This window comes from Aulostomus chinensis, chromosome 8 (genome assembly GCF_037954235.1).
Source record: "Aulostomus chinensis isolate RoL2024-O1b breed Wild chromosome 8, RoL_Achi_v1.0, whole genome shotgun sequence".
NCBI lineage: Eukaryota > Metazoa > Chordata > Actinopteri > Syngnathiformes > Aulostomidae > Aulostomus > Aulostomus chinensis.
In genome coordinates, this window is record NC_141327.1 from 5,685,920 (window position 1) to 5,712,863 (window position 26,944).

The 26,944-nt window shown below is 41.3% G+C and overlaps 1 protein-coding gene across 1 annotated transcript in view; it reads right to left on the bottom strand.

The window, feature by feature from the left end:
* Positions 1-26,944, bottom strand: part of slc24a3 (solute carrier family 24 member 3) — a 55,342-nt gene that overhangs the window by 13,748 nt on the left and 14,650 nt on the right. The window contains exons 3-4 of the mRNA XM_086210597.1: positions 7,118-7,194; positions 1,165-1,239 (exon numbers count right to left, since the gene is read on the bottom strand). Of these exons, the coding sequence (XP_086066723.1) occupies positions 1,165-1,239; positions 7,118-7,194 (152 nt within the window). The remainder of the gene's footprint in view (positions 1-1,164; positions 1,240-7,117; positions 7,195-26,944) is intronic.

Consider the following 26,944-nt stretch of genomic DNA (forward strand, 5'->3'; position numbering starts at 1 on the left):
CATGTTCTTGTGCAGAGAGTTGAATTCCAGCACATGGGGCTACGCACTGGATGTCTGACCCCTTTGCCTGTCCATGAGACGCTCGCGGAACTTTCAGGTCCACTTTGTTTGCAGGATTCTTTCTACGACTTAGTTAACGCACTGTTAAACTCACTGTCTCTAAACAATGCGGGCTACAAGGGCGAGTACGGAGCATTCCTTATGATTTTGAGAAACATCCATGCTTGAAGGAAGAAGCAGCACTCAAACTTAGTCATGAGTAATTTACTTTAAAGTTTTATCATGGGTATTCATAGCGCTAATGGACCCCCCCCCCCCCCACACACACACACACATACACACACTCAAACACACTGATGGAGGCTGCCATATAAGGTGCCAATCCACTTTGACATGGTCACCAGGGATCGAAGCAAGGATCGAACCAGCAACATGCAGTGATAACCATTCCGCCCCCAAAAGCAAGCAAGACCACACATTTAAATGTGGCAGACAGTACAGAGGACTGAGTTTGCTTTTCACAAACACAGAGGCTAGTTCAAATCCTTGAAAAAAGTGTGGGAGATGTGGAACATATTCAATTTTCATTAGCTGTTTCTTTCTCTTGTCTATGCCAAATGGATTTAAAATGTTGCGGCTCAAATGTTTGGACATTTGGACATTAAAATTGTTTTTTTGTGTCTTTTTTGTCAAGGTACTTATTTACTTCTGAGGATTCTCAAACATGAAGAAAAAAACAGAAATATCCATTAAGTGAGAGGAAAGACCCCAGAAGCTTAAAGCACTAACTGAACCGTCACAGATTTTGAAAGACACTGCTGTCAACGTCTGAGTGCAGGAGGGAGTGCAGAGTCCAGACTCCAGGAGAAGGGTGGGGGGCCACTTTCTGAGTCATCATGTTACGTGAGTGAAGGCATTCCTTTTGAGAGAAAAGCATGGGTCTAAAACAAAATACGACATAAAGTTTAATAAGTGTTTGCTATTTGTAACTTGGGCTTTGTTACACTTAATATGTGTTTAAGAAGTTATTCCGATTTTGGTGGATTTAAAAGCGGAACCCTTCTGGGTGACTTGTCCATGCCGGTGTGTGTTGGTGGTTGTGGCTTAGAGTGAAAGACCCAAAAGTCGGGGATCCTTCAAACATTTACAACTTAGACTTTTTACCTCACATATCTTCTCCAGAGAAGGTACAAAGTAGTCATCGCAGACCACAGCCAGGGCACAGAACATGTATATGGTCTGTGAGGAGAGAGAGAGAGAAAGAGAGACAGAGAAAGAGTGAGAGAAAGTTTTCAATATTACAAGGATCAGTGAAGGACAAGCCGATGTGATTTCAGCATCAGAGACGATTGCGTAAAAAATCCAAGCCAGGTTACACCTTCAGTTGTACCGGTGAGCCAGGTGAACTAGTCACCAGCGTAGTTTACCACATGACATGTTTTCTCCTGCCATGCTGTTCCTTGCAACTATTTCAAGCAAACCTAAAAAATATGTCTCAGGTCTTACTGCTGCATGGGCTAACCGAAGACTAAAGACTCAGTGATCTGATCTCATGTAAAGGCTGCAGAACATTCATGGATTAAACATTAAACGTTAATGAATAACATAACAACAACCAGACCAAGCTATTTGCATTTTTGAATAAGAAAGTTGGTTTCTACTTTTAAAACACACTGACGGTAAATCACTCACAAGGGAAAGTATTCATATGGACTTTACTTGACCCCTACAGTAAAAAACTAAGCAAAGCAGCATTAAGCTGATGTGTTTTGACAAGTAATGAGCTTCCACGTGTCTCCTAACAAAGATGAAAGACTTACTGATAATGACGAGAGGAAATGTTATGAAGTGACAGTGGAAATGTTGAATAGCATTACAGGAATGATTCTCCGAACAATGAGTGAAGCCGGCAGACCTGCCAGTGGGTTGAAATCTCTCAGCAGGAGTCATTTGAGGAGTGTGTAATTTATTCTTTCTTTTGGCTTTAGCACTGAGTCACATTTGGCTGTGAACAAGGAGCTCTTCAATGTCCTATTTCTGAAAGCAAGAGAGAATGAGTAGAACTCTTTAACACCTGCATAAAATCTAGAATTGACCCCGCATAATGAATGACCATGTGCGACAAAGGTCCAATGTCCTGTGTCATTAAACCAACATTATGCTGCATTTGAAGCTTTAATAGTTTGAACATCACTCTGATGTTACACTGACTAGCTGATAAAAAAAAATGGCGCTGCTTTCATTTCTCCTTTGAGCTCTTTATGTCTGTTCCTGTATCATGTCACTGGAGCTGCATAAAACTGCTGCTAGCTTGGAGTGCTGAACAGACCAGTACAGGACATTTATGGAAGAAATAAAGGAAACAAGAAAAATTACAAATACATTAAAAGCCACGGTGTAGTCACGGGGAATCTGGAGACGATTTGGGGACATGGAGATTTTGTTGTTGGCAAGGGATAATGGGAGAATTACGGTGTATCTCATGTACAGCTACAGAAGGGACATTGGCAGCTGGGGGTTAATCAGCTGCCTGTGAGTGGGTGGTCAACATATCGTTCTACAGCAATAGCTCATACGTAATTGTACCATCCATCCATCCATCCATTTTCTACCACTTATCCTGTTATGAGTTGCGGGGGGCTGGAGCCTATCCCAGCAGCTTTGGGGCATGAGGTGGGGTTCAACTGGGTTGCCAGTCCATCGCAGGGCCAACACATATAGACAGAAAACCATTCACACTCACAGCCATGCCTACGGTCAATTTAGAGTATTAATCAGCCTCGTCCCCTCTTGATGTCTTTGGATGGTGGGAGGAAGCTGGAGTACCGGAGAGAGCCCAGGAAGGCACAGGGAGAACATGGAGACTCCACACAGAAAGACCCCGTGTCGGAGCCAGGGCTCTAACCCAGAACCTTCTCACTGTGAGGCAACAATGCAGTCTACTGCACCACCGCGCCACTGATGTAATTGAACATAGTAGTTATACTGTCTTCATGTTTATGCTAGCTGCCACTGCTAATAGGACCCCACAACAGCACCTAGTTTTCAAACAGAAGGGCTGAGAGATTAATTGTAAAAACATTGTGATCTCAATATTTACTGATGATAATTCACTCTCTCTTATTCCTCAATGTATTACTTTAAACAGTCTTATATACAGTTTGTCATTCAGTCTGTTTAAAGCCCTGTCCAAAGCATCAAGCATCTCATAAGCGTTTTGAAGAGTGGCAATAAATGTGGTGTATAAAATATAAAAACTGTGTGAGAGAATCATGATCTCCGTTTTTAGGGGGGAAAAAATGTGTTTCACAATTTAGCATGTATCATGCAGCCCCGCTAAGGACAACGGTCAGCAGGGTATCCTGCACAGCCCACAGTATCCTACCCCACACTGATAAATTATCCCGAAATTTGCTGTCAGCTCAAAAATGCACTGTAAGTCATTAAGATGATATTTCAATTTTAATTGTAGTTCATGCTATGGGTGGCCCCACGCTGCAACACTTCTCCTCTGTTTCATTTTCATGTTTAATGGTGGGGGGCAACTAGAGCTACTAGGTCCATTACTGCCACCCGCTAGGGTGGAGTTCCATTTTCTTTGACATCATGGCAATATTGAAGGCAAGTCAGAGCTATGAATTAATACCTCAAGCTTTATAGAGAGTATTGAGCTGATGGAATTTCCCATCATGAACTTAAGGCACAAGAAACTGTTTAATTTGCAGTCAGCAATATGTACCTGGCAATGGGGGAATGGACAAGGAAATACAAGCCTTTGATGGGCAAAGGTGGTACTACATGTTAATTAATGTCACCCAGTGAGTGAGGGAGTGAGCTAGACAGCAGTCCTTAGCTCTTAGCAACCGTGATCAACGGTCATGAGATCAATCGTAGATATGAAGGATGTCTCAGTAGAACCAAAAGGGATTTTAACTTGTGTCAAAATATGCTGCTTTTGAGTGAGGCAGTGAGCTGTGTTTACCATTTATGTATCAGCAGGGAGAACTGCTGCTCACCAAACTACATAAACCTGCTTTAAAGGATCAATATTTATTGATAGAATGTGGTTAATTCTTCACCTCGGCTGAGTCAAATGTTGCATAGCAGCTTTACAGAACAGCTTCTTTTTTGATGTGAAAATTAGACTGTCAAAAACTTGTCAAAGGGTTGTGAGTGACCCATTGGTAGAATATACAAATATACTATAATTATGACAACTGACGTTCAGCTATCAACTTCTAAGGTAGCTGACAGCTCAAAGCACTGAAACACATCGATAACACCGGGGAAAAAACATGGGCTGAGTCTAGAAAACGTGCTGCAAATTCAAAAAACTCATTTTGGAAATGTTGCGCATGTTGAGATGTCAAATGGAAGAAGAAGTAAATGTTACTGTGTTTTGATATTTGCATTTGTTAAAGTTATAGTGGGCTGAGCTCTCTGGGCCTTTCTAATGGATCACTTAAATATATAGGTCTGACTGGATTTAGTATCATCAGACACTGAGGACCTGAGTGAGTGTGTGTGTGTGCGTGTGAGTGTGTGTATCTTGTAAAGTGCTGTAAATGAGTGAACATGTTTGCTGAATGTGCATTGTGTCTGTTTGTGCACTGCTCTTTTATGTATACGTGAACATGAAAACGGGAAATCCATCGTAGTGTACGAGAGCAAATCTTTTCTGAGAAGTGATGATGTCAGCATTAATGAGCTCAGCAGAGAGGGGTCAGAAATTCAGCTCTCAAGAGAGCAGCAGATGGAAATAGAATGCTGTGTTATTGAAATTCAGAGATGAAGCCATAACACAAGGCACTTCACTGTCTTCTACCTCCAGAAATACTTGCTACATTGGATCATATCAAGAACATGATTAAAGAAGAAAATGTGACCCAATCCAGGGTTTAGATCAACATCATAGTTGCAGAATAATTCAGACACGTGGCGGCATGGCATCTGCTTGTCAATTGTTTAGCAAGTTGTCTCGCATTTTCAGGATACAAAAAAGTTTACTTTTTAATATTCTTTAGGGGTATAAAGTTTCAGCAATATATTGAGATATTCTGTGCTTAATGTGTAAAATACAGCTGCATCGATTAAGCCTCTGTAGAGTCATGCAGAGTCTCCCTGGGGTCACTTCGGAAGACAGGCGTAAAAGGTAGCATCCAACTGTCCCCACCTCCTCTGCACAGTCAAATTTTATCAACAAAACCAGATCGCACTTTATATTCAACCATAAAGTACATCATGGCAAAGCCTAGTTCAATTCTCATTTACAGTACTTACAGTATCGCAGTCCTGTGACCCCCATCCTGATGGCACATTCTCCCTGTCTCTTGTTACAGTATTTAGCAGATGTATCATAGCTGTAATAATATAATGGAATCAAAATTTAAAGACTCACCCTGTTGTAACACACCTGAGGTTCTTCAACTTTATCATATCGCTATTCGACTAATTTGTGTTCGGGATTTTAACATAGAGAATCATTACTTAATTAAAATGTTATCTAGGTTAACTGTACCCTTGCACATGTTTGAAATATCGATCAAATTAATTTGTTTTTATGGTATCTTTAACTGGAAAAGTATTGTCTTTTAACTATAAAGCAGAAGTGAGACAGAGGGCCATGTTGCAAGGTCTCAGGCACTGATATTAAAGCATACCCAAGTATCATTGGAACCTTTTTTTTTATTATACAAAAGTAAACATAATATCTTTAGTCTACGGACAAATTAAACATCAAGGATCAAGGAATTTGCAGTTATTCCTTGGTTCACTTCTTGCATATAGTTGTTTGTTTTTTGAGAAATGTCAGTGAACATATTTTCAGTCATATTTGGGACATATGCAGTTGTCATGGGCAAGTTTGTCCTTCACACTGGCCCATTTTGTGTCTGAATTTGACTAAAAATGGAAAGGCAGAAAAGTTCAGTACAGTATTAGAACAGTGTAGTGTTCTCGACAGATATCAGCCCTGATTTTCCTTCCTAAAAATACCCAGCATGCTGTGTAAAGCAAAGTACAGCAACACCTGCAAGGGAACGCCATAGAGGACATATTTCTAAAGGTTAGACAGCAGAAGATTATCTATACTATATAGTTTTTGCTGTTATAAAATCAGCGAGCATTTGCTAAAGATTACCTTCATTCTCATACCTGCTGACAGAGACCAGCTAAGGGTGGTGCACTGTAAGAAGTGACATAGCCTTTACTGACAAAAGGGTTAATTTAGTTAATGTAGTTCCCAAGAGACACTGCTCCATTGGTATGAGCCTTACTTACAGCTAGAAAGCCAGAGATGATCAGCAGCAGCACAACGCAACGTGGGTCATCATGTAGTGCTTTCTGCCAGTCATATCTTAGTGACAGCAGAGGGGCACCTTTGAAGCCCTGACCTTGCATACTGACCCCCGCTGGGCCATGCCGGAGAGGCCAGAATGGTCAGTCATGCATGTGTTAAACTGCTGAGATACAGCTGGGGATAAGATAAGAGCAGAAGACAGGAGGACTTCTCTGGACATGGCATCAAGCTGCAGAGACAGATGCTGGATTCAGCTACTTCATTAATCCTATGGATTCAGCTACTTCATTAATCCTACGATAGAACAAAATTGTAACTAAACATGAAAGACTGCATCCATGTTGCAGGACTTAGATCCCTAAAATATGGTTCAAATGCCTGTGACAAATACCTGACAAAGACATATACTGGAGGCAGAACATTTTACCATTTAAAAATAAATAGTTTTCATTGTCCAGAACAACATAAAAAATGCATGCACTAAAAGAGTGTTCACATCAGCCAACATTGGCTGTCATAGGTATCATTACACAAACCAAAGGAAACAGAATATTTACCAATAGCAGTACTTTCAGCCTCAGATTAATATACAAATGGTACTCTAGTGAGTATTCATGCTATCAAGCAAGCATATATACCGTCTGAATGTACACAGCCATGTCCCAAACAAAAGTAAGAGTGAGCTAATACCCAGGATGTCACACAGCACAGTGCAATGATTTGCCTCATTGGTGTGTGTTCCATAGTCTTGTTCAAAGATTAAGCCAAATTAAAGCTCCCAAAAGGACACATGAATGTGTAGTTAAACGGTAAACTTACACACAGGACGTGCAGGGCAACAGCTCCTTCTTTTCTCTGTTTATGTGTGAACAGGTCTGTAGGAAACTCGTGCAGAGCTGGAAGAGACAGAGATGTTCAGCAGGGTTAGAAAACTTGATATTGGAGAACAGACTGTTTACAGCAGGTGTGTGTGTGATGTGTTTTTTGTGTGGTTTTTTTGTGTGTGTGTGTGTGTGTGTGTGATGTGTGTTTTTTGTGTGATTTTGTGTGTGTGTGTGTGTGTGTGTGTGTGTGTGTGTTGGAGGACATTTTCGTAATGTCCAGCAGAGAGGTCAAATCCGGAGAGCACAGAGCTCCATTGATCTCATGTTTGGTGACAAGTATACGTGGCAGTCCAACTGTCCCTGCCAAGGACTGTGTTTGAGTGTGCATCCTTGAAGAGCGACAAGGGAAATGGAAAAGTGAGCTCTAGGAGGACAAAGCGAGGGCAAAGAGGAGAGAGAGCAAGGTAAAAATAGTGCGAGGGATATTTAGGGTACTGCAAGTGGGATGGAGCGCCAAGCACAGAGAAAAAAGGGTGGTGGGAGTTTGACTCACTTTTATATGTGGGAATGTGAGCACAACTGAGGAGGGAACAGGATACAAAGACAAGTGGAAAGTTTGCAGAATGGACAAGTGTGAGGGAAAACAGAGGTGAAAAATAGGGCTGTTGGATTTAAAAGGAGGTCTGATTTATTCTTCTCCCTCTGCATTGCTTCTTGACTTCCTCCCCTCTTTTAGCCTGCAGTTCCCTCCTTGATGGCCAGGACCAGTGACAGGCTCTTGGCTGGCGGATATTGTTGAGAAACCTTTGCCTCTCGCCCCTCAAGCATCAAGTCACCCTTGTCATCGTCTCCTCCCACACAAATCAGGAGCTCATTCACAGGTCACTTCAAACATCTGTTGCATATTTCAGCTACTCCCTGGGAAAAGCCAGCCGGCACTGAGGAGAGGGTTAGCCTAATGTGATTCCGAGGATGCCCTATACCATAGGAACTGTTCTACTGATAACTATATTGGTAAGAACTGCAGCTTCTACATCTCCAGTCTGCTTGTATGACAACTGGTTGCATAACAATTAAACGACCTCTGTCATGCTCTTTAACATTTTATCCATAGACAGCTGTTTCTAGATGCTTGCGTGCGTATTGAGTCCGTGTAAAGCTCTAGATACACTAGACAATGTTCACAATCCTAACAGATTATGAAAAGGCGGAGAGTATACACTAAATGACTGGCTTCAGCAGATTTTGTTTATGATGGCATCACACATTTAATGACTACGCCAGATTAGGGATCACACATGACAACACACCAAGTGAACGCACAAAACTGTCATGAAAACATGTGTGAGAAAGAGACTTTGCAAAGTAAACAGAAATACAGGCAAGAGAGCCAGCAGACGATTTTATATGTGTTACTCTCCAAGCTGACAAAAAGTTAGAAAAAGAGGGGGAAAAAAGGCATTTGGGTTAAGTGGTGAAGAAGGAGATGTGGGGAGTGTGGACTCAGCAGAGTGAAGTGAATACTGATGTATTGGAGCCAAGGCTAGGCTATTTAGGTTACTGCTAGTTGAAACAGATATGTCAGTAGTCCTCATGAATCTAGTTAACCGCACATAATATTCCACATCCTTTGCTTTCATTGGTTATCAAAGATACACAGAGTCATCTAAAAAAAAACACACACACATCCACCCTGACTCACCTCAGGACGAGTCTGTTCTTATCACGCACAAGTGGAAGCGAGTTTGCACCCCTCATTCCCTTTACAGATATCTGTGCCAAAACGCAACTCCAATTGGTCCAAACTAGTCCAGGAAAAGACAGACTTGGCACAAGTGTGAATCCCGTTTATAAATTGTCCAGCGTAGCTGTAATGTATTGCCAGTTTTAGATTTTAGCACAACACTAGATTTCAGCACTAGGTAGCAAGAATCCCAGGCATGTCACACACTGAGTTGGAGATAATGCTGGTCAGTCATCCATAGGATATCAAAACCACCAACCCAAACTTCTGTCCATTTCAAGACCATTCACATTTGCTATTTCATGCCCATCCGTCTGATTGATGAGATATGGATCAGAGAGCTGATCATGCAGCCACATGTTGCTCACAATAATAAAATCAAGTTTCTTTCAATGAAAAAACATCAAGTAATAAATAATACTGATATACATAAACTTTTATGGGAAGGTAACTGTTCCAGTAACTTACCAGGTCAAAATCAAGTGCCTAGAGGTAATCTATTTTTTAAGAGAGTCAACATATTTTGATAGTGAGCGTTTTTGTCCGGTGCAGGCATCTAAGTGAAGTCTGGACAACTTTATGGAAATGAACCCTGAATTAAACCGGTGAAAACCAATCAGAATACAGAGGCATTCCGTTTTGAAGGAGATGAAAGACATTGACAGACGTTTATCATGCGGTGAAAATCTAAGTAGCAGGTCAGAAGGATGTGGCAGAAATTCTCAGAGTCAAGGAAGCACCAGTGTCATCACAGCATTGAAAACCGGAATCGACTGACAACTGATGACAGTGACCTCATTCAGGGCCACTAGAAAGTCAGGTAATCGTGACGGGATTCATGAAATAAACCAGTATTTTATTTAGGAGCAGTTAAGTAGTTCCGTTCTTATTTGTGTCTTGTATTTCATAGAGAGTAGCTAACAGCAGAGAGAATAGTTCACTTCTTTCCCACTGCCCCCCCCTCCCATCTTGTTCTCTGTTGACCTATTTGCATCTACAGTATCTTGCTGTGTTTGAGTGGCTGCAGTCCTCCTCTGTTCTGTGTAACACTGCTATAACTTTTTAAGCCTAACACAATGCAGCGCCGGTTGTAAAAAGCCACAGAACGGAGCAGCAGAGCAGACGGCCATCTCACAGCGACAGCTGTGTGTGTTTAATATTTACAATTACAAGCTGGTGTGAGCTCGCTCAAACCCAAGTCAGCCAAAATGCCAGGCTAGTGTGTGAAGGGTAGGAACAAGAAGCTATCATGGCTACATAGGAAGAGAGTAGGACAACATGAACACAACAAGAGAAATAACAGAGAAAAAGGTGGATATAATGATGCCTGATAGGAGTGTAACACAAAACTGGAGAAGAGGGGCCGTCTCCTGAAGTCTTCAAAGAGCTTGTGGATAAAACCCCATACTGCTAATTACAGGTCCAATTTCCCACGAGAGGGAAGTACACGTGCGGCTGTGGTGCATAACAACACACTCCCACAAGAAACCCACTGAACCTTCATATAAACAAGGTGTTTTATACACGTCAACACTGGAAGGTTCCGCTTCACAGCACCGAGCTTTCTCAGTCTGAAGCAGAAACACATGTTCACCACCAGACATCGGTTTGTACGGTAGATACATTTGAATGTACAGAAGTCTACAATTACAACAATTCCGGTTAATTAGCCCGCAACCTAGATCTTATTTTTTTATAGTTTTCATATAGAGGAACAGTAAGTAACTGAAGGGTTGCTGGTTTGAGCCTTGTTTCCCTTAAAGACCCTACCACTGAGCAACACTCCAGTTCCTGATGAGTAGGGTGGTGCCGTGCATAGCAGTCTGCACCATCGGTGTGTCAGTGTGTGCGTGTAAGTGAATGAGGCAACATTGTAAGGGTATTTTGTGTATAGATAAGGTAGAAAAGTGCTTTATAAATACAATCCATTTACCTTTTATTCTTTTAATTGTTGCAAATATTGCTGATACTGTATCCAGGAAAACACTGACATACAGGGTGTGTTAATTGGGGTATGAAACACTGTGAGGCAGGTCAGTGATACAGCTAGATATATACTGTATAGACAACAGTGGAATTCATATGTGATAATCCCACATTACAAAGCATAAAAGGTAAAGCTGAAGCAGGAAGATGTGACGGATGTTCCTGAGTAAAACCTGTACTGTTTCTTGTTGCCATATTCCCATGTCAGCATTTCACTTCCTGTATACATTTTCAGTATTACCAATAAGTGTGTTTTCCTTTCAATAACTGCCATCTGTCATTCAGAATGAAAGGGAAATGTAATACCCTAACATACCCTGGATGTGCATGGTGAGAAGTGCATAACGTGACTACACACACTGACCAACGGCTGCGTGCAAAAGACAAGAGGGAGCATAAAACACAAGATATATAACTACAGTCAACCTGAGCAACAAATGAGTGTTCTGATGAGACTGGCTGCTATTCCTTTTATTCACTGATATCATATTCATAATCAAACATCTTATTTAGACATGGAATTTTATCCACTACATTTGACGACTTTTTTTTTTTTTTTACAAGTTCCTTGATCCAAATAGTGGAGTATAAGAAGAGAATGTGATGGCTCATGTTCTGTTTAGACACATGGGTTCATGTGAAATTTTTGGCCCGTTTTAATAAACTGGCTTACAGGGCTCAAGTCCTGGGGTCTGGCAATGGAGAGCGGCCCAAAAGGATCGGAAGGAAAAACATTCACAGGGAGGAAAAATCCCCAGTCATCCACCACCACATGTACAATCTAATTCTGTGGGGAAAAAATATGTAAATTAAACAGCTGATGTTTGTGAAGACAAGTTAGAGGTGGTCGGACGCAATGAAGAAGTCATGGCCTGGGGGCCCATGAGACTTTATTGCAGCTCTTCCTGTGGTGGTCAGTGCTGGCTGAGGGGCTGCCACCGTTCTCCCCAGCGCTCATTATTTGTCGGAATCAGTGCACTTTAGTGCAATCAGTTTCTCAGCAGTGTGCTGAGGTACGCACTCATATTTGCCCAAGCACCTGAATGCCAGTAGAGCCTGGCTATTGTGGAGCACAGTGAAGAGGACATAAATCCTGATGAGCTGTCCTGCATCAACACAACATGAACAGCAGGAGGGCAGTCACACTGAGGTGGAGGGTGCTCTATATGAGCAGGTGAGACAGCACTCTGCAGTTGAGTCTTGTCAAGTGTACATAGAAACGAGAGGACGACGAGCGGTAGAAACAGGCAGCAGATGCGCTCGTTGCCACAGCCTCATCTGGTTTGTGTCAACAAGGACACACGTACACTCCCCCAGCACCTGCTTCACTCTTGCATGCTAACCTCCATATGCTGCCACGTGTCAGGGGTTGACTGGAAGTGACTTTCACTTCAGTCAGTTTACAGAGCTGCAGCACTCCTTGCTGTCATTACAGATGGATGTACCATCACTTTAAACTTGTGTGTAAATCCCTTTCATTGGCTTAAGTGTGACAATCTTTCACACTTGACCTGCAATGCCACATTTACTCTCACTACAGGGTAGTGGACTGAAAACACTTTTTCCAACACTATGGTTTCACACATTAATATCCCAGTTCACCGCATTTATTCTATGAATGGCCAGCTAGCAGTTTAAAGCTACTAGCAGAGCACTGATGCTGTCCTGGCTGAAGGCTGAGCAGCCTCAGGCAGACTAAAGCCCAAGCTATGAGGAGCTCTCCTGTTGGGCTGGCCGACGACATCCAGTAAAAGGAGGTCACTGCTCTTAACAGCCCAAAACTAGCATTTCTAAATGGATTTTATCTTTGTGTAAACCCCAAATATATGTGTTACATATTTAAGACCAAACATATGGAAATGCACCTTTGATATAATCAAGAGTTTAATATTCAAAAATTAGGCTAACTGATATAATCAAGACTGCATGGTTCTGGTCCAGTCAGATTGAAATGTCCAAAAGAAGTACAACAAAAAGCCAATGTTGAACCTGAGTGCAGAGTAGTTTATCATAACTTGAGGGCCATTCTTGAAGCAAATTATACCCCCCCCCCCCCCCACACACACACACACACATATCATGGGGTGTATATTTTACGGTTGAATGGGTTATTTTGATTTTGTTTTAGGGCAGTCCAAGAGAAGGCCATCAGAACCACGGATAGCGCCAAGGGCAAAAACATAAGGACTATTTACTCAACTCACAAACTTGTAACCTGGTGGTGTGATTATTTTTGATGTATCTATTATATCTATTTTCCTATCCCAATGTTTCCTTGTGCATGATTAATGACATCACTGCTGATGGACTGTAGCATTGTTGCTAGCCACCCGAATTTTCTTTTTCTGCCGTTTATATTTCCCATTTTTAGGGCATGATGCCTATCCAGCATACAGATGTGCAGCTTGGACTGTCAGTCTTCACGGTTTTTGCACCTAAACTTGGGGTTGTATATTTTACTGTCTCCAGACAGGATCAGGGACTTGACATTGAAAAGAAAAATCAACAAAAACCCCACACCTTTATGTCTTTTATTGCGTTTTAATTGTGTTTTATTGTGGGGTTTTGACCATTTAATTTTGAAGCATGTTGTGGGTTTTAATCTGTGATAGGTGCTTTATAACTACATTTATGTTCACAAAGGAAAAGAAAAGATGAAAAAGACAGAAAATTATAGTTAATAATTCTAAGGAGGGCCCATTCTCTGCCCATTACATTGTTGTAGCACTGACTACTCACACATTGTCAGATTACATCATCATCAATGGCTAACATTTTGGCATTTGAGGCAACTAAACACTGCAGAATATCTAATCAAAGTGAAGTCAAGCAGTTTTGTCTTTTCTTCATCTTTTTCTCCAAAAATGTGGCTGTTTGTTTTTAACAACAAACAGAAAAAGCTATCCATTAGTATAAAAAAATAAACTTATAACCACCAACAATCAACTAGGATCAACCCAATAGCACAAAAGCCCCTCACCAAAATGTGTGTTTCTTTTAACTAGATCAAAGTATGATTCTTATGCAACTGTTGCATTGGAGGAATGACTCACTTATTCAAACTGCTTTGAAAATCAACAGAACATGCACTTGTCGCTTCAGAGCTGCCGGAAGATACCTGACGTCAAGTGAAACCTCTGAGGGTGAAATTATTCTACACACAATGATGACTAAACTACCGTTAGTATTCACAAATTCACGACAGAGACCTGTATTCAGATTTTATGTCAGACTTTGGATTCGCCAATGAACAAAGAATGTACGGAGCAAGTAACTTTTAACTCATCAATCCTCTCTGATCAGTTTCATCGATATCAGCACCAGAGTGCGCTTGATTATATCTGCCTGTAACACCAACTCCATAGCAACAGAGTGAATGTATCCTTGAAGCAGAGTGTGTTTAAGTGGCAGAAAGGAGAGGTGGGCACAAATAATAGACTGCTAGCCTTAACCTGAAGGGATTCACTCCGCTGCAGCTGCTGCTCACCAGTACACTTGCCATTAGCAATGACGTTTGATGTAGTACATGTAGAGCGCAGGCTGAAGTGTGGTGCATTATACATGATGTTTGGGGAAGGAAAAGAAATACACGTGCCCTGATGTATGATGCCAGTGGTGTTGGGTAGATAAGGAAAAGAAGAGTGGATATAAGGGTGGGGGTGGGGATCATGAAAAAAAAATGTTTGTTGCTTCATGACAGCCCTGTCAATATTTCTTTGACAGTCAAGCTCATAAAGTGGAATGTAGGGAAACAGAACTGTACGCATGAGAGGAGTGAAAGAAAAAATGAGACATTTGTGTAGTTGGCCTGGTAATTAGAACAGTTGTGAGGTCAGTGGGATGAACCCTGAACAGCTGCTGATGGGGCTTTGGCCCTAATTTCTGTAGTACTCACGAGTGCTGAACACACAGATGGAGCAAGACCAATACCCATGTGCACTAAGGATGCACCAGTATGGAAATTCTAAGCGGATACCGATACTTAAAATAACAATCTACCCGATAACCAATTAATTGATGTCACTGATCTTTCTCTGAGACAGTGTTATACTCATTTGAAACACACACGCGAACATATGCCACTTTTTATATGAAGTTTGGTGAAAAGTCAGTCTTTGAACTGTAATATCCTGTTCAAATTGTCGTCTTTATGAGCACATCAAACCATTTTGAAGTTATTTATTCGTCCTGTTATCTTAAAACTTCCAGCAAGACATGTTGCATGCTCACTGACCAATCAGTAAACTAAGTTAATGGTGTTTGTTTTGTTGTCCAAATGAAGGACAATAGAAGCTGTTCTGAACAAACAATCACAGGACCAAAACATTGAGAAGCAGCATGTAGAACTATCTACACCATGAGTGTGTCTTACCGTTACTCCTCATCAAGAACAAGTCTGCATTCTCACCTGCTAACGTTGGGTGAGCAGCCATGTGAGGTAGCCGAGGTGCCACAGACAAGCAGAGCTGTGCCAAGTGAACAGCCTTGTTTGACTGCATATTATTGGGAACACTCATCCTCAGCTGGCCCTCACCAGAAGCTCATAAAAGCCTTACCGTTAAGATAGGAAGAGTCAGTGTTGGAGCTGCATAACCTGGAGACAGATGTCAACCACCTATCGGCTGATACTGATGATATGCTAAGAAATCAGTACGTACCTAATGTATGTGTGTGGCACACGCGCGCCCTGCGCACGCCAGCACACGAACACACACACACACACAAACACACACACAAACAAGGCCAGAGATTTCCATTGTATCCCCCTCTGCATTCACCCTGTTCTCCCCTTTCTCCTTCACCATGTACAATCAGAGTTAGTCAGCGTATCGATCAGCAATCAGCCGTCATCTTACTGTGGGACACATTGTGCCTCAGTCTGCTTCACTCTCACGTTGTATCAGAGTACCTGCCTGCTTGCCTGCATCATCCTATGCCAGTCTAATTTGCCAGGCAATTTTGAAGGAGGCACTGTGAGGCACCGAGGGGCTCTGAATGGAAATGTAGCATGACTCCAGTTTGACTTGTTTTCCCTGTGCCGGTGCTCTGCAGCACCTTTGCCTTTCCTTTATGCTCTGCTGAACACCTTCACATGCACAAACATAGCACGCTAAGTGATGTGACATATCTTTGCTACCTCCCTTCATCTTCCTCCACCTCTTATGAGACACTAGCTCCAACTAATGATGGCTTTCCCTTAATCTATTCATCTGTTTTAATAAGAGACAAATGCAGCACCCTTTCACTACATTTCAGTTTAATAACAGTGGGTTAGTGGGGTTCTACTGGCATGTTTCTTCCCTTGGCCACCACCAGTTAACACTATAAAAGTGTAAAATACATGAATCAAGAGAGCTTGCCCCAGTGGTCAAGATGAACCGTGGCATCCAAATGGGGTCACAGATAACCACACGGATGCATGTGTGCAGTCGGACACAGATCACGGAAACAGATCAGGATGATAGGGATTCCAGCTCCAATTCCAGTAATATTTACCTCCAGAATCTGACTCAAATTCTTGTGTGTTGTGCCATCAAAAGTGCAGAAGCTGGTTACCTCTAGTTTGTAAAAGATGAGCATTCTATAATTGTTTTATTATAGAAAAAAAAGTCCACAAAAAGTGTTTTTCTGTGTATCAAAGACTCATTTATATCATGGTAATGCGACATTTTGATGAATTATTCTTTATTGTCTTCAAACATATCAGTGAGGAACACAGTTGCAATGGATGAGGCATTCAACATAAATCTTAGCCCGAGCAGTGGAGGTGGGGCACACACACTTATGCACTCCCATATGTTGTACTCAAAGGTGCATGGCTGTTTTGTGGCTTAGGCACAAAATTTCAGGGAGTCTTGGCAAGACACAGACTTATTAAGGTTCTGGTTATAGGTACTAAGGTTTAAATCTACAGGAGACACTCGAAATGTAAGAATCAGAATCAAATAAAGATCGAGTTCAAGAGGTTACAAACCATCCCAGGTTTAACCACTGTCAGAAAAACTGAAGAGGAACAATGATCAGACATGATTGAGAGAAACCCTAAAACTAACAAATCTGCTATTATTTCTCCACCCAGTATTCTACATCTGATAAACATAATAAAGATGTACTTTACATAGCATTGACAAGGATCCTCCACTGACTGTATTCAAAAGGAGGGGTAACTTGAAGACCTGCTCGTAATTCTGATTTCCCCCCCTTTCCATTTGTCATCTTCTCGAACACTGCAAACAATGATACCAGTGGAAACTGTTGTTATGGTCCCTTTGTACATGGTAAAAACATTTAAATTTACAATTATGTCAAGCACCACTACACCAGGACATCTACCACAATCAAATTTATTTCCTGTAACATGAAATCTCTGACCCCCCTTATCACGCGCCCTTGTGAGAAATCATTGGGAAACTAGCGGATAATCAAAAACTACTACAGAACACTGCAGCACCATCAGGTATAAGAATCTCAATTACCATGTCACAGCTCATTTTTTTAGAGGCCAAACATTCCATCTTCTCCCTCACATATGCAGGGATTGTCTCTCTCTTGGGAAGATCATAACCTAGGAGAAGTATTTTATGTATATATATATATATATATATATATATATATATATATATATATATATATATATATATATATATATATATATATATACATATATATATATATATATATATATATATATATATATATATATATATATATATATATATATATATATATCAAGACTTTGACTACTCACAGTCTTTATGTTGAATTTGACCTCAAGCATTTCATATAATTACATCAAATAGTTTTTATTATCATAAGAGCCTTGGTCAAAATAACAGTGGCGTCCCCTTCAGAATGTAGTAACTTTACTATAGTTTATAACCTGGCTTAGGTCACACTTCCTGGTTTCCTGACATATTTAACACTCTGGAGGGACAGTTGATGCTGTTATATATTCATCTAACACCAAGACAGTATTCCGTTCCCCTATACAACATTTTATTATCTTGTGTCACCACATTTTAGGTCCATTTGTGTCTCTTTATATGTGATCAGTATTTTCATTGCGTGCTGCAAGACTTGGAAAAAGGCTACAGCTGAAACATCGTCACTTTAAGACATTACACAATAAATGCTCTGCAACTACAGCCTGAGTGTGTGGTATCTTTCCTTCTCTATTAATTATTAAACTGACCATGGTTTTCCCAATCTTACTATGAACATGTCTGTGCATTGCTGGGACCAGATTACCAAGCGCAAACAACTTGCAAAGGGCTCCAAGAGTCTCAAAGCAAAATTTGTGTTAATTTGCAAAATAATATGAAGTTCCACTGATCCATCCATCCATCCATTTTCTACCGCTTATCCTGTTAAGGGTGGGCTGGAGCCTATCCCAGCAGCCTTCGGGCGAGAGGCGGGGTTCACTCTGGACGGGTCAGCAGTCCATCACAGGGCCATCACATATAGACAGACAAGCATTCATGCTCACAGCCACGCCTACAGTCAATTTAGAGTCTGGATTAACCTCGTCCCCTCTTGATGTCTTTGGACTGTGGGAGGAAGCTGGAGTACCAGAGAGAACCCACACAGGCACTGGGAGAAAATGCAGACTCCACACAGAAAGATCCTGTGCCAGAGCCGGTGCTCAAACCTTGAACCTTCTTGTTGTGAGGTGACAGTGCTGACCACTGCACCACCGTGCCACCCCTAATATGAAGCTAATTTCCATCCATTCATCCATTTTCTACCACTTATTCCTATACAGGGTCACGTGGGGGCTGGAGCCTATCCCAGCGTCTACGGGCAGGAGGCGGGGTTCACCCTGGACAGGTCGCCAGTCCATCACAGGGCCAACATACAGAGACAAACAACCATTCACACTCACATTCATACCTACGGTCAATTTAGAGTATTATTAGTATAGTAATTGCATGTCACGGTGGGAAGAAGCCGGAGTACCCGGAGAGAACCCACGCAGGCACGGGGAGAACATGTAAACTCCACACAGAAAGATCCTGTGCCCGAGCCAGGACTCGAACCCAGAACCTTCTTACTGTGACTGCCACAGTGCTAACCACCCTCTCCTCTGATTAAAAACAATCACAGCGGCAGCATCATATAAGGGAAATCCGCTGTCTTGGATTTTGATCCCATATACTGGATATAATCATCTGTATGTGTTTCACTCCACAGATGGAATAGAATGATGTTTGTGAAATTAAACAGTGGATAACTGTGAAATACTATGCTTGACTGAAAAGGAGCTATGTAAAGGTATGGCCAGCAAGGGGATAATTTGAGCCTGATCAGACTAAGAGTAGCGCATCTTGTCTCATAATACCAGGTTGTTTCTCAAGAAGCGACTGTGAGTGACTGACACACAGGAGTTTCAGCTCGTCTACTGAATTATTGCCTTTACAGCACATGTAAAACATGTCCAGACGTCACACACCATGTACGTCAGCCAGTGTGTGTCTTATAAATGGAGATGTGGGAGAACTGTGCAGATGCTGCTGTTTACATCTGTTCTCCGCTTGAAAATGTACATCAAACATCTGCGTCCCATTGGATAACGACACCTATAATTATCCATATCTACATCCACCTTATCCACAACTAACACTCCCTCCTCTCTCCACCTTTCACATTTACAGCCAGTTAGGAGATGAGGGTGAAAACATGGAGTGATGATTGTCTTTAGGGATTTCCTGCAATCTCTCCTGTTTAAATATAAAATACAGAGCCAGGAAGCGCACCCTGCCCCGCTACAGTCCCCCTCTGACACTTACCGCCTCACTGATCTCCTGCCATGCAGAGCAAGAAGGGCTAAAACTTCTCGCTGCAGCCTATTTTTGTGGTGGATCATAGTAATCACAAATAATATCGGATTGTTCACTTCATGTGTCAGCTCAGCTCATAAACAAAGCTCTTGGACAAAAATAAAAACATCACGCAGGTCCACATGATCGCTTCAACAAAGATAGAGACCTCACAGACAACAGTGATGTTAATGGTTTCATTAAAGAGGCAGGAAGTTTTGATAAGCTTGTATATTCACATAGAATTATTCAAAGTGGCTAAAAGTCTGAGATACTAAAAATGCTCATTCGAGCTGCTTGTCTCAGGGGCCCATTTAAATTAGTTATTGTAAAAACACACTAAGGACATGTCCAAACTCAAAAAAATTAAAGCCATGTCTAGTTTATTTGTCTCGTTTCTACTTAGATAGATACATACGCACACAAATAAGTATGAGACACAATCACTTTATAAGTAGCGCCTCAGTAATACAACGGAAACTAAGTGTATGATAACGTAATCATATTTAAATAAATGTAATATTTTACTCATTGTTCTACTCATTACAAGGCAATAAATTGATGGCGCAATATTTTTGGTACAATTTCTTGAAACAATTGCGGCAAAAAAGAGAAAATACAAAAAAGAATGAAAAGCCCCATCATCTTAATAAGAGGTGACTTGTTAAGTGTCTTATATTTTGGAGGGGTATGAGAAAAATATGTCTGCTAAGACGTTTTTGTAATGTACCATAATCTGTGACAAGGTCAGGCAGAGGGTAAAAAAGATGCATACTCTCTCGAGTAATCACAGATGCTTTGTCTCTGCAACATGAATTACACCAATTATTTTGTACATGTACACGTGTCTATGGTCAAACTCATAGTAGATAGACAGTGGGCATCAAGGACAACTACCAGGACATTACAAATGTACTCTTTTGTATACTGACGTGATTATTCAAAGAAATCGCCTGTTACATACATCATTACTGTGCCAAACTAATTGTGATGTAAATATGATTGTTTAAAAATCAGAAAGTACTCACAAGTGTGGACATCCAACAAAGCTAAAACATAATGTTTGGCTCATGTTACCCAGGGTATCTTACATTATCCACTAGTTTGATGAGATCTTTGTATGTTGCCTAGCAACAAACTATTATGTGTCAGTGGTGGGAACCCTGTTGTGTAAAAACTATCTTCAGCTGTTTTGAAGATGTTTTACTTCTGGCCATTATTTCTATGCTGAAGCCTATTATTAACTTACACACACACACACACACACCATGTCCTGAGCACTTTTTATTTATTCTTGGTTATTTGTGTCTCATTGAATTCAGTGTTGCCTTTTTGTGGATATTTATGGCAGGCCTCTACAATAATCACATGATAGGGCAGCACAAACTTGGTGCTTTAGTTGGCTCTGACTACTTTATTTATTAGGTTGGGTTTAACAAAAAAGTTAGGATGCCTGATTGGATTGGGTCAGTCATGATAACTTTGCTCACTGACTCGGGTCAGAGGACAGAAATATGCTGCCTGAGCTACATTCTAAAGGCTCACTAATGCTCAGTGTTAGACACTGATATGGATAGAGCATTTATTTTGTCTGCAGTTGTGCGTGTTTCCCAAAAGCATATAGATACAGACCAAACAAAGCAGTATGGCATGAAATCATGGGGGTATTGTTGAACAGTAAGGCCAGTGAGATACTGAGTAAACACTGACAAAGTGGCTACATTTTTTGAGACAAGGTTGTGGGAGTTGATTATAAACATTTTGTGTTTTGTTTTCAATGCACGTTGGATACGACAGTGGCCCCAAATTGAGACACTGAAGCACCCTGTAGTGGATGTCCTGGGTAACATCCATCCGGTATCAAACATAGTGGACACATGGGAGTGAGGGCAGGGACTTTTCAAGGAACAGATTTATTTCCCTATGTGTTTCCCACCTGGCTGGTATTGGTATGGTACTGGTAAATTTTACTGTCTGATTTATGTACTTAATACATAAATGGGAAACATGCACCATTGACTTCTTAGATTTTGAATAAGGAAATGCTCCTCAAATGTGCCTAAAATGTGATATTTTAAGACAAAACAGTACAGAACAGAACAGTAATATTCTAAATCCCATGGGCAACAACTAAATCAGTCTGAAACTATCACCGACACTCTCAATTTATTTTATTTCTAGCTGTGATCACAAAGACAGTTGTTGATTGAACTACTCCCCCACTGTAAATTTTTGGATTTATGAATGTGATAAACCATTTACAGCATCAAAAAGAAGAGGATTGTTCAGTTCAAGGCAAAAGCAACGACGATCCCTATGTTCCCAAAAATTTATACTCCAACCCTCACCCTATTTCTCACCCATGATGATGTCATCTCTCCCGAGTAAGAGCCTGGAAGTCTTATGTAACACAGGGCAAGGCTCCGTATGCTCCAAAGGGGGGTTGGGGACAGTGCGCTTCAGAATACTTGTGTGTGTGTGTGTGTGTGTGTGTGTGTGTGTGTGTGTGTGTGTGAGAGAGAGAGAGAGAGAGAGAGAGAGAGAGAGAGAGAGAGAGAGAGAGAGAGCGACAGTGACGGAATGTGAGTGTTTGTGCATGCGTGCAAAATTGTGCCCTGCTCCCTTCTCACTGATGATATAATACTTTCAGGCCGTTGTCAAAAATGAACAGGCACTGCTGGCTGGATTTGGCACGGGGGTGTAGGATGAAGAGGGGAGGGGGTTGTCTAACTGCATTTGTATATTTGGAAGGCAGACTCCTATTTGGACTGCACTGTTTGAGAGAAAGTGCGTGCGTATGTGCAGATGCTGTGGCTGTTTTCCTCTTCTGATGACTAAGCAGATAATATTACAGTTTGGTACAGAGCAGACCCCCGCTGAGTAAATGCTCGAGAGAGGATTTCAATGTGTGTCTGTTGTGTGTGTGTGTGTGTGTGGTGTGTGTCAGAGGGAGAGAGAGAAAGAGAGAGAGAAGAGAGAGAGAGAGAGAACCCTGTTGTGTTAGCCTTTGAGGCTAAAAACAAAGATCAGCTGGATGGACAAGAAACCAATTGCTAACTTTCTCTTTACTGTGGGTCTCCACATTCATAATCCATGGCTAAGCATCCTCTTTCCCCAAGACCCAGGTAACTTTTAAAGATATCAGGATGAGACTTGCAGTGGTGACTCATCTGGAGATCACAGCAGCTCTTTGATTGACATGTCTGTGTGTTAATTCCTGCCATTAAGCTGGTTGTAATGTGAGTATGCAGGGGTTGTACAATGTTCAGCACTGAAAACAGTTACAACAAAAATGTGTCTCTTAAAACATGTATTGCCACCAGTGGTCTGTTATTAGTTTGATTGCAACTTTGGGGAAAAGTGTCTCTGGATGCATATATATCTATATATATATTCTTTTTTTAAATATTGCAATTCATTCTTACAGTGCAGCACCTTCAATTTCATTTTTTCCCAAACTAAGTTTTACTTTAAACATGTGCACATACATGTGTGCAATTCCCTGGCTTAAATAAATACTGTTTTGTTAAATTCAAGTTTATGATCTTGTGATTTCCTCATTTCAGCGTGAAAAGTAATACCTCTCAAAAACAGAAACACTGATGAATATAAATAGAAGTGTTTAGCAGGGATGACCAGAATCACCAGCTTCCTGTGACTTTGTGTAAGGGTTAAATCCAGCATTTGTGCAGTGATTTAGATAATATTTCAAAATATCCCTGTTGGTATCAGCATTTATTTCTACTGAGACGAATGGGCAACTCACCAAACAAGCCCTGGACCTGTTCTTACAGGCTCAGGCTCCAACTAAGTTGATGGGAACAAGGGGACAATTTTTTGCCGTAGAATGCCACAGAGCAACACCATTAGCAGATGTGTGGGTGCCGCAGTGGTGATGAATAACCATTAAATATGCCACTAATGAATTCCCTGCAAACTCACCCCATATACAGTGAGGTTGTAAAGCACCATGGATTTGCAATACATCTCCCTCTCCTCTCGTCGAACGACCATCAATTGGAAGCGTTCCAGCCCATAATGAATGCAATGATTCTGCATCTCGCACTTCAGGCTAATTATGCACAGTGGGAAATGTGTGTGTGTGTGTGTGTGTGTGTTTTCCCGTCACTGTATGCTTGTCTTCTGTGAAACAAAAAATATATGAGGAATAATGCGATAGCATTCTGCAAACAGTATTAGGCATTGAATTTTTCCTTGAAAGCTTTGAATGATGGACTTTGATATTTAGACAAAAAGTAAAGGAAGGGAGGTTCAGGATGAGCAGCATGCAAAGTAAACTAACATCATGAATTCTTGTCTCAGAGTCTCTCATCTGGTCTGTTTTGTGAAGCTTCAAAATCTCTCTTTTAATTAGCATCTAAATGCAAATCTCTAAATAAAGGAGAAAAAATTGCCACAGCTGGCATGTACACTTATTTTGAATCCAGTCAAAAGGAAGACATTCACTGGAGTGCAACACTATTGCCCTGGAAGAAAAAAAGAAAGAAAAACAACAACAAAAACAGACTTTCATCTTAATTTTTTTTCTTATTCACCTTATTTCCAAGCTGCTACACACAGGCAGCACCCACATATCATCAGACAAATGACCCCCTTTATGCTAGATGACGTAATAGACCGCTGCACTACCTGGGTGCTGGATTATTGACTTTCCTAAAGCCTGGGTGATAAACAGATGATCAACTGTAGGGCAAATATATTTGTCCACAATTTATCACTGTGTCGCTGCACTGCTAATTTAGAGGCCTTTCACTCAACAATCTATTCATTATTTCAATGAAAACTTTCAGCTTCAAAATTTAAAGCTCTGAAGTACCAACATCATCAACATTTTGTGTTCCCCAGTTTTGAAATTAAAATGTGGATTTTAAAATTAGTAACCAGAAGAAGGCATTTTAACTAAATACTTTGCATGGAGCGATTTAATGTGCCTACTTATGTCTGTAGGGGAATGTTAGTTTTTGCATCTTTTATTGTGTTAGATGGGGCAGAGCTCCGGATAGGAGCATAGCCCTCTTGGAGTTTGACTTCACTGTTTTTGGGAGGAAGAGCAAAGAGATAAATTAAGAGGGTCTACCTTAAATACACTGACAAACACACTCTCACAATGAATTGACACAATAAGTCATGGCTGCCCCTCAGAAGACAAGCTGTCGATGCTTGAATGATGACAGGGCATCAGTGAGGACAATAACAATAACAACTAGAGGGTTAATGGTACTCAGCATAACAAAAACAAAGGTGATTAAAGTTGCATTGTTCACCCTGAGGAATCTGTACAAGCTCTTCCCCGTGTACATCTCATGCATATTAGGAGCGCACGTGCAGGGCTGGGGGCCTGTTCTGCACATGCTCAGTGGGCGATGATGATACGGGCTGACACATCGCATGTCGTGAGCGTAGTTACCATGCTGAGTAATGTGACATTTAAGGACTCGTGTTTTTTTTTTTCCTTTCTTGCACAGTCAATAGCACGCACATACCATGCCCAAATAATTTTATTACACATACAAAGATCCACTCCCATGCTTGCATACACATGTATCATGAGTCTAGCACCCTTCAGCTGAAAAGACATGCTTTCTGCACCGTTTGATGATGACACATCACTCACTTCTTCATGACTATATTTAGTCCACTGCATTCAGCCTCTCTTTTTTCCCCTTTGCAGCCCAAGGTTTCTTGGTGGGGATGGAGAGAAACTGTGAATGACTTCCTTCAAGATGGCTAATCTGGTAGTTAGTTTCAAACATATAGAATATGGTCATCTTTTCACACACGGCCACATGTGATATACAAGTTGTGGTCCGTGGTCCCCTACGTGGGCTGAGGAACGATAAAGATACGTAAAAGCAAATGCAGGTTCATAATAGGCCTCATGCAAGAACCTCAAGACCCAGATTTGTTCTTAAACTTCTTGCACGAGTAATTCAGAACCTGCAACCTTCGACAATTTTGTCATATTGAGGACATTTCCTTAGATACAAACAAAATCTATGAGTTGCAAGCCCTGTCATACGAGTCACATACATCCAACCTGCTGTTTTCCAAAGAAATAAGATTTGTTGTTGACCAGTGGGCTGTCTGTCGTTCATCACTTAAGTAAATTAACAAGCATCAAAGTCACTCAAGCTGTGACTGAGCTCACATTTCGTGTCACAGAGCTGCACATCATGCCGAATGTAAGAGAAATTTCAAATGAATATATTAGACTGTTCTAGTATGAGGCCCATTGAATGAATGTTTGATAGTTTCATATGTAAATGTGAACTATCATAATAGCATTCAATAATGCCTCGATAACCTTGATAACTAGGAGTAGAGATGCAACTGGATCACTTTCACATTATCATGGTATAAGGTAACAATATTACTATCATCAGTTAAAATGCATCTTTAAGGAATAAAAACAAAGCTTTTATGGTTCAACAAGCACACTGTTACATATTTTGAATGGAAGTATGTGCAAAACTATCCTGTTTTTATAAAAAAAAAAAAAAAAAGGTCAAGGAGGAAAAGGAGCATTTATCCATCCATCGTCATCTTCCGCTTATTCCTACACATTAAGGGTCGCGGGGGGGCTGGAGCCTATCCCAGCGTCAACGGGCGAGAGGCGGGGTACACCCTGGACAGGTCGCCAGTCCATCGCAGGGCCAACATAGAGAGACGAACAACCATTCACACTCACATTCATACCTACGGTCAATTTAGAGTATTCAATCAGCCTAGTCCCCAATTACATGTTTTTGGATGGTGGGAAGAAGCCGGAGTACCCAGAGAGAACCCACGCAGACACGGGGAGAACATGCAAACTCCACACAGAAAGATCCCGTGCCTGAGCCGGGACTCAAACCCGGAACCTTCTTGCTGTGAGGCCACAGTGCTAACCACTGCACCACCGTGCAGCCCAGGAGCATGTATGTAAATATTAAATCCCCTGCCCTGTTGCATTTTCTTGAATATCTTGGGTGAGCAAATATGATAACAGTCAGTGCATATCACTGCAGCACTCACTTGGGACACGCGAACAGCCAAACAGTTTGGAGTTTGCTTGCTCCATCAACATGGGACTCTTTCGCTGGCTTGGCAGACTGAATGTGTCTCAAACTTTTACGATGTGTCAATGCAATGGTTACAGTTGGCTTTGATTTAGGCACTAAAACACTTGGTTAGGTTTATGGAAACATCATAGTTTGGGTTAAAATAAGTGCTGCCCACGCATGTGTAACCCACACACAGATGACAAAGACCAGGC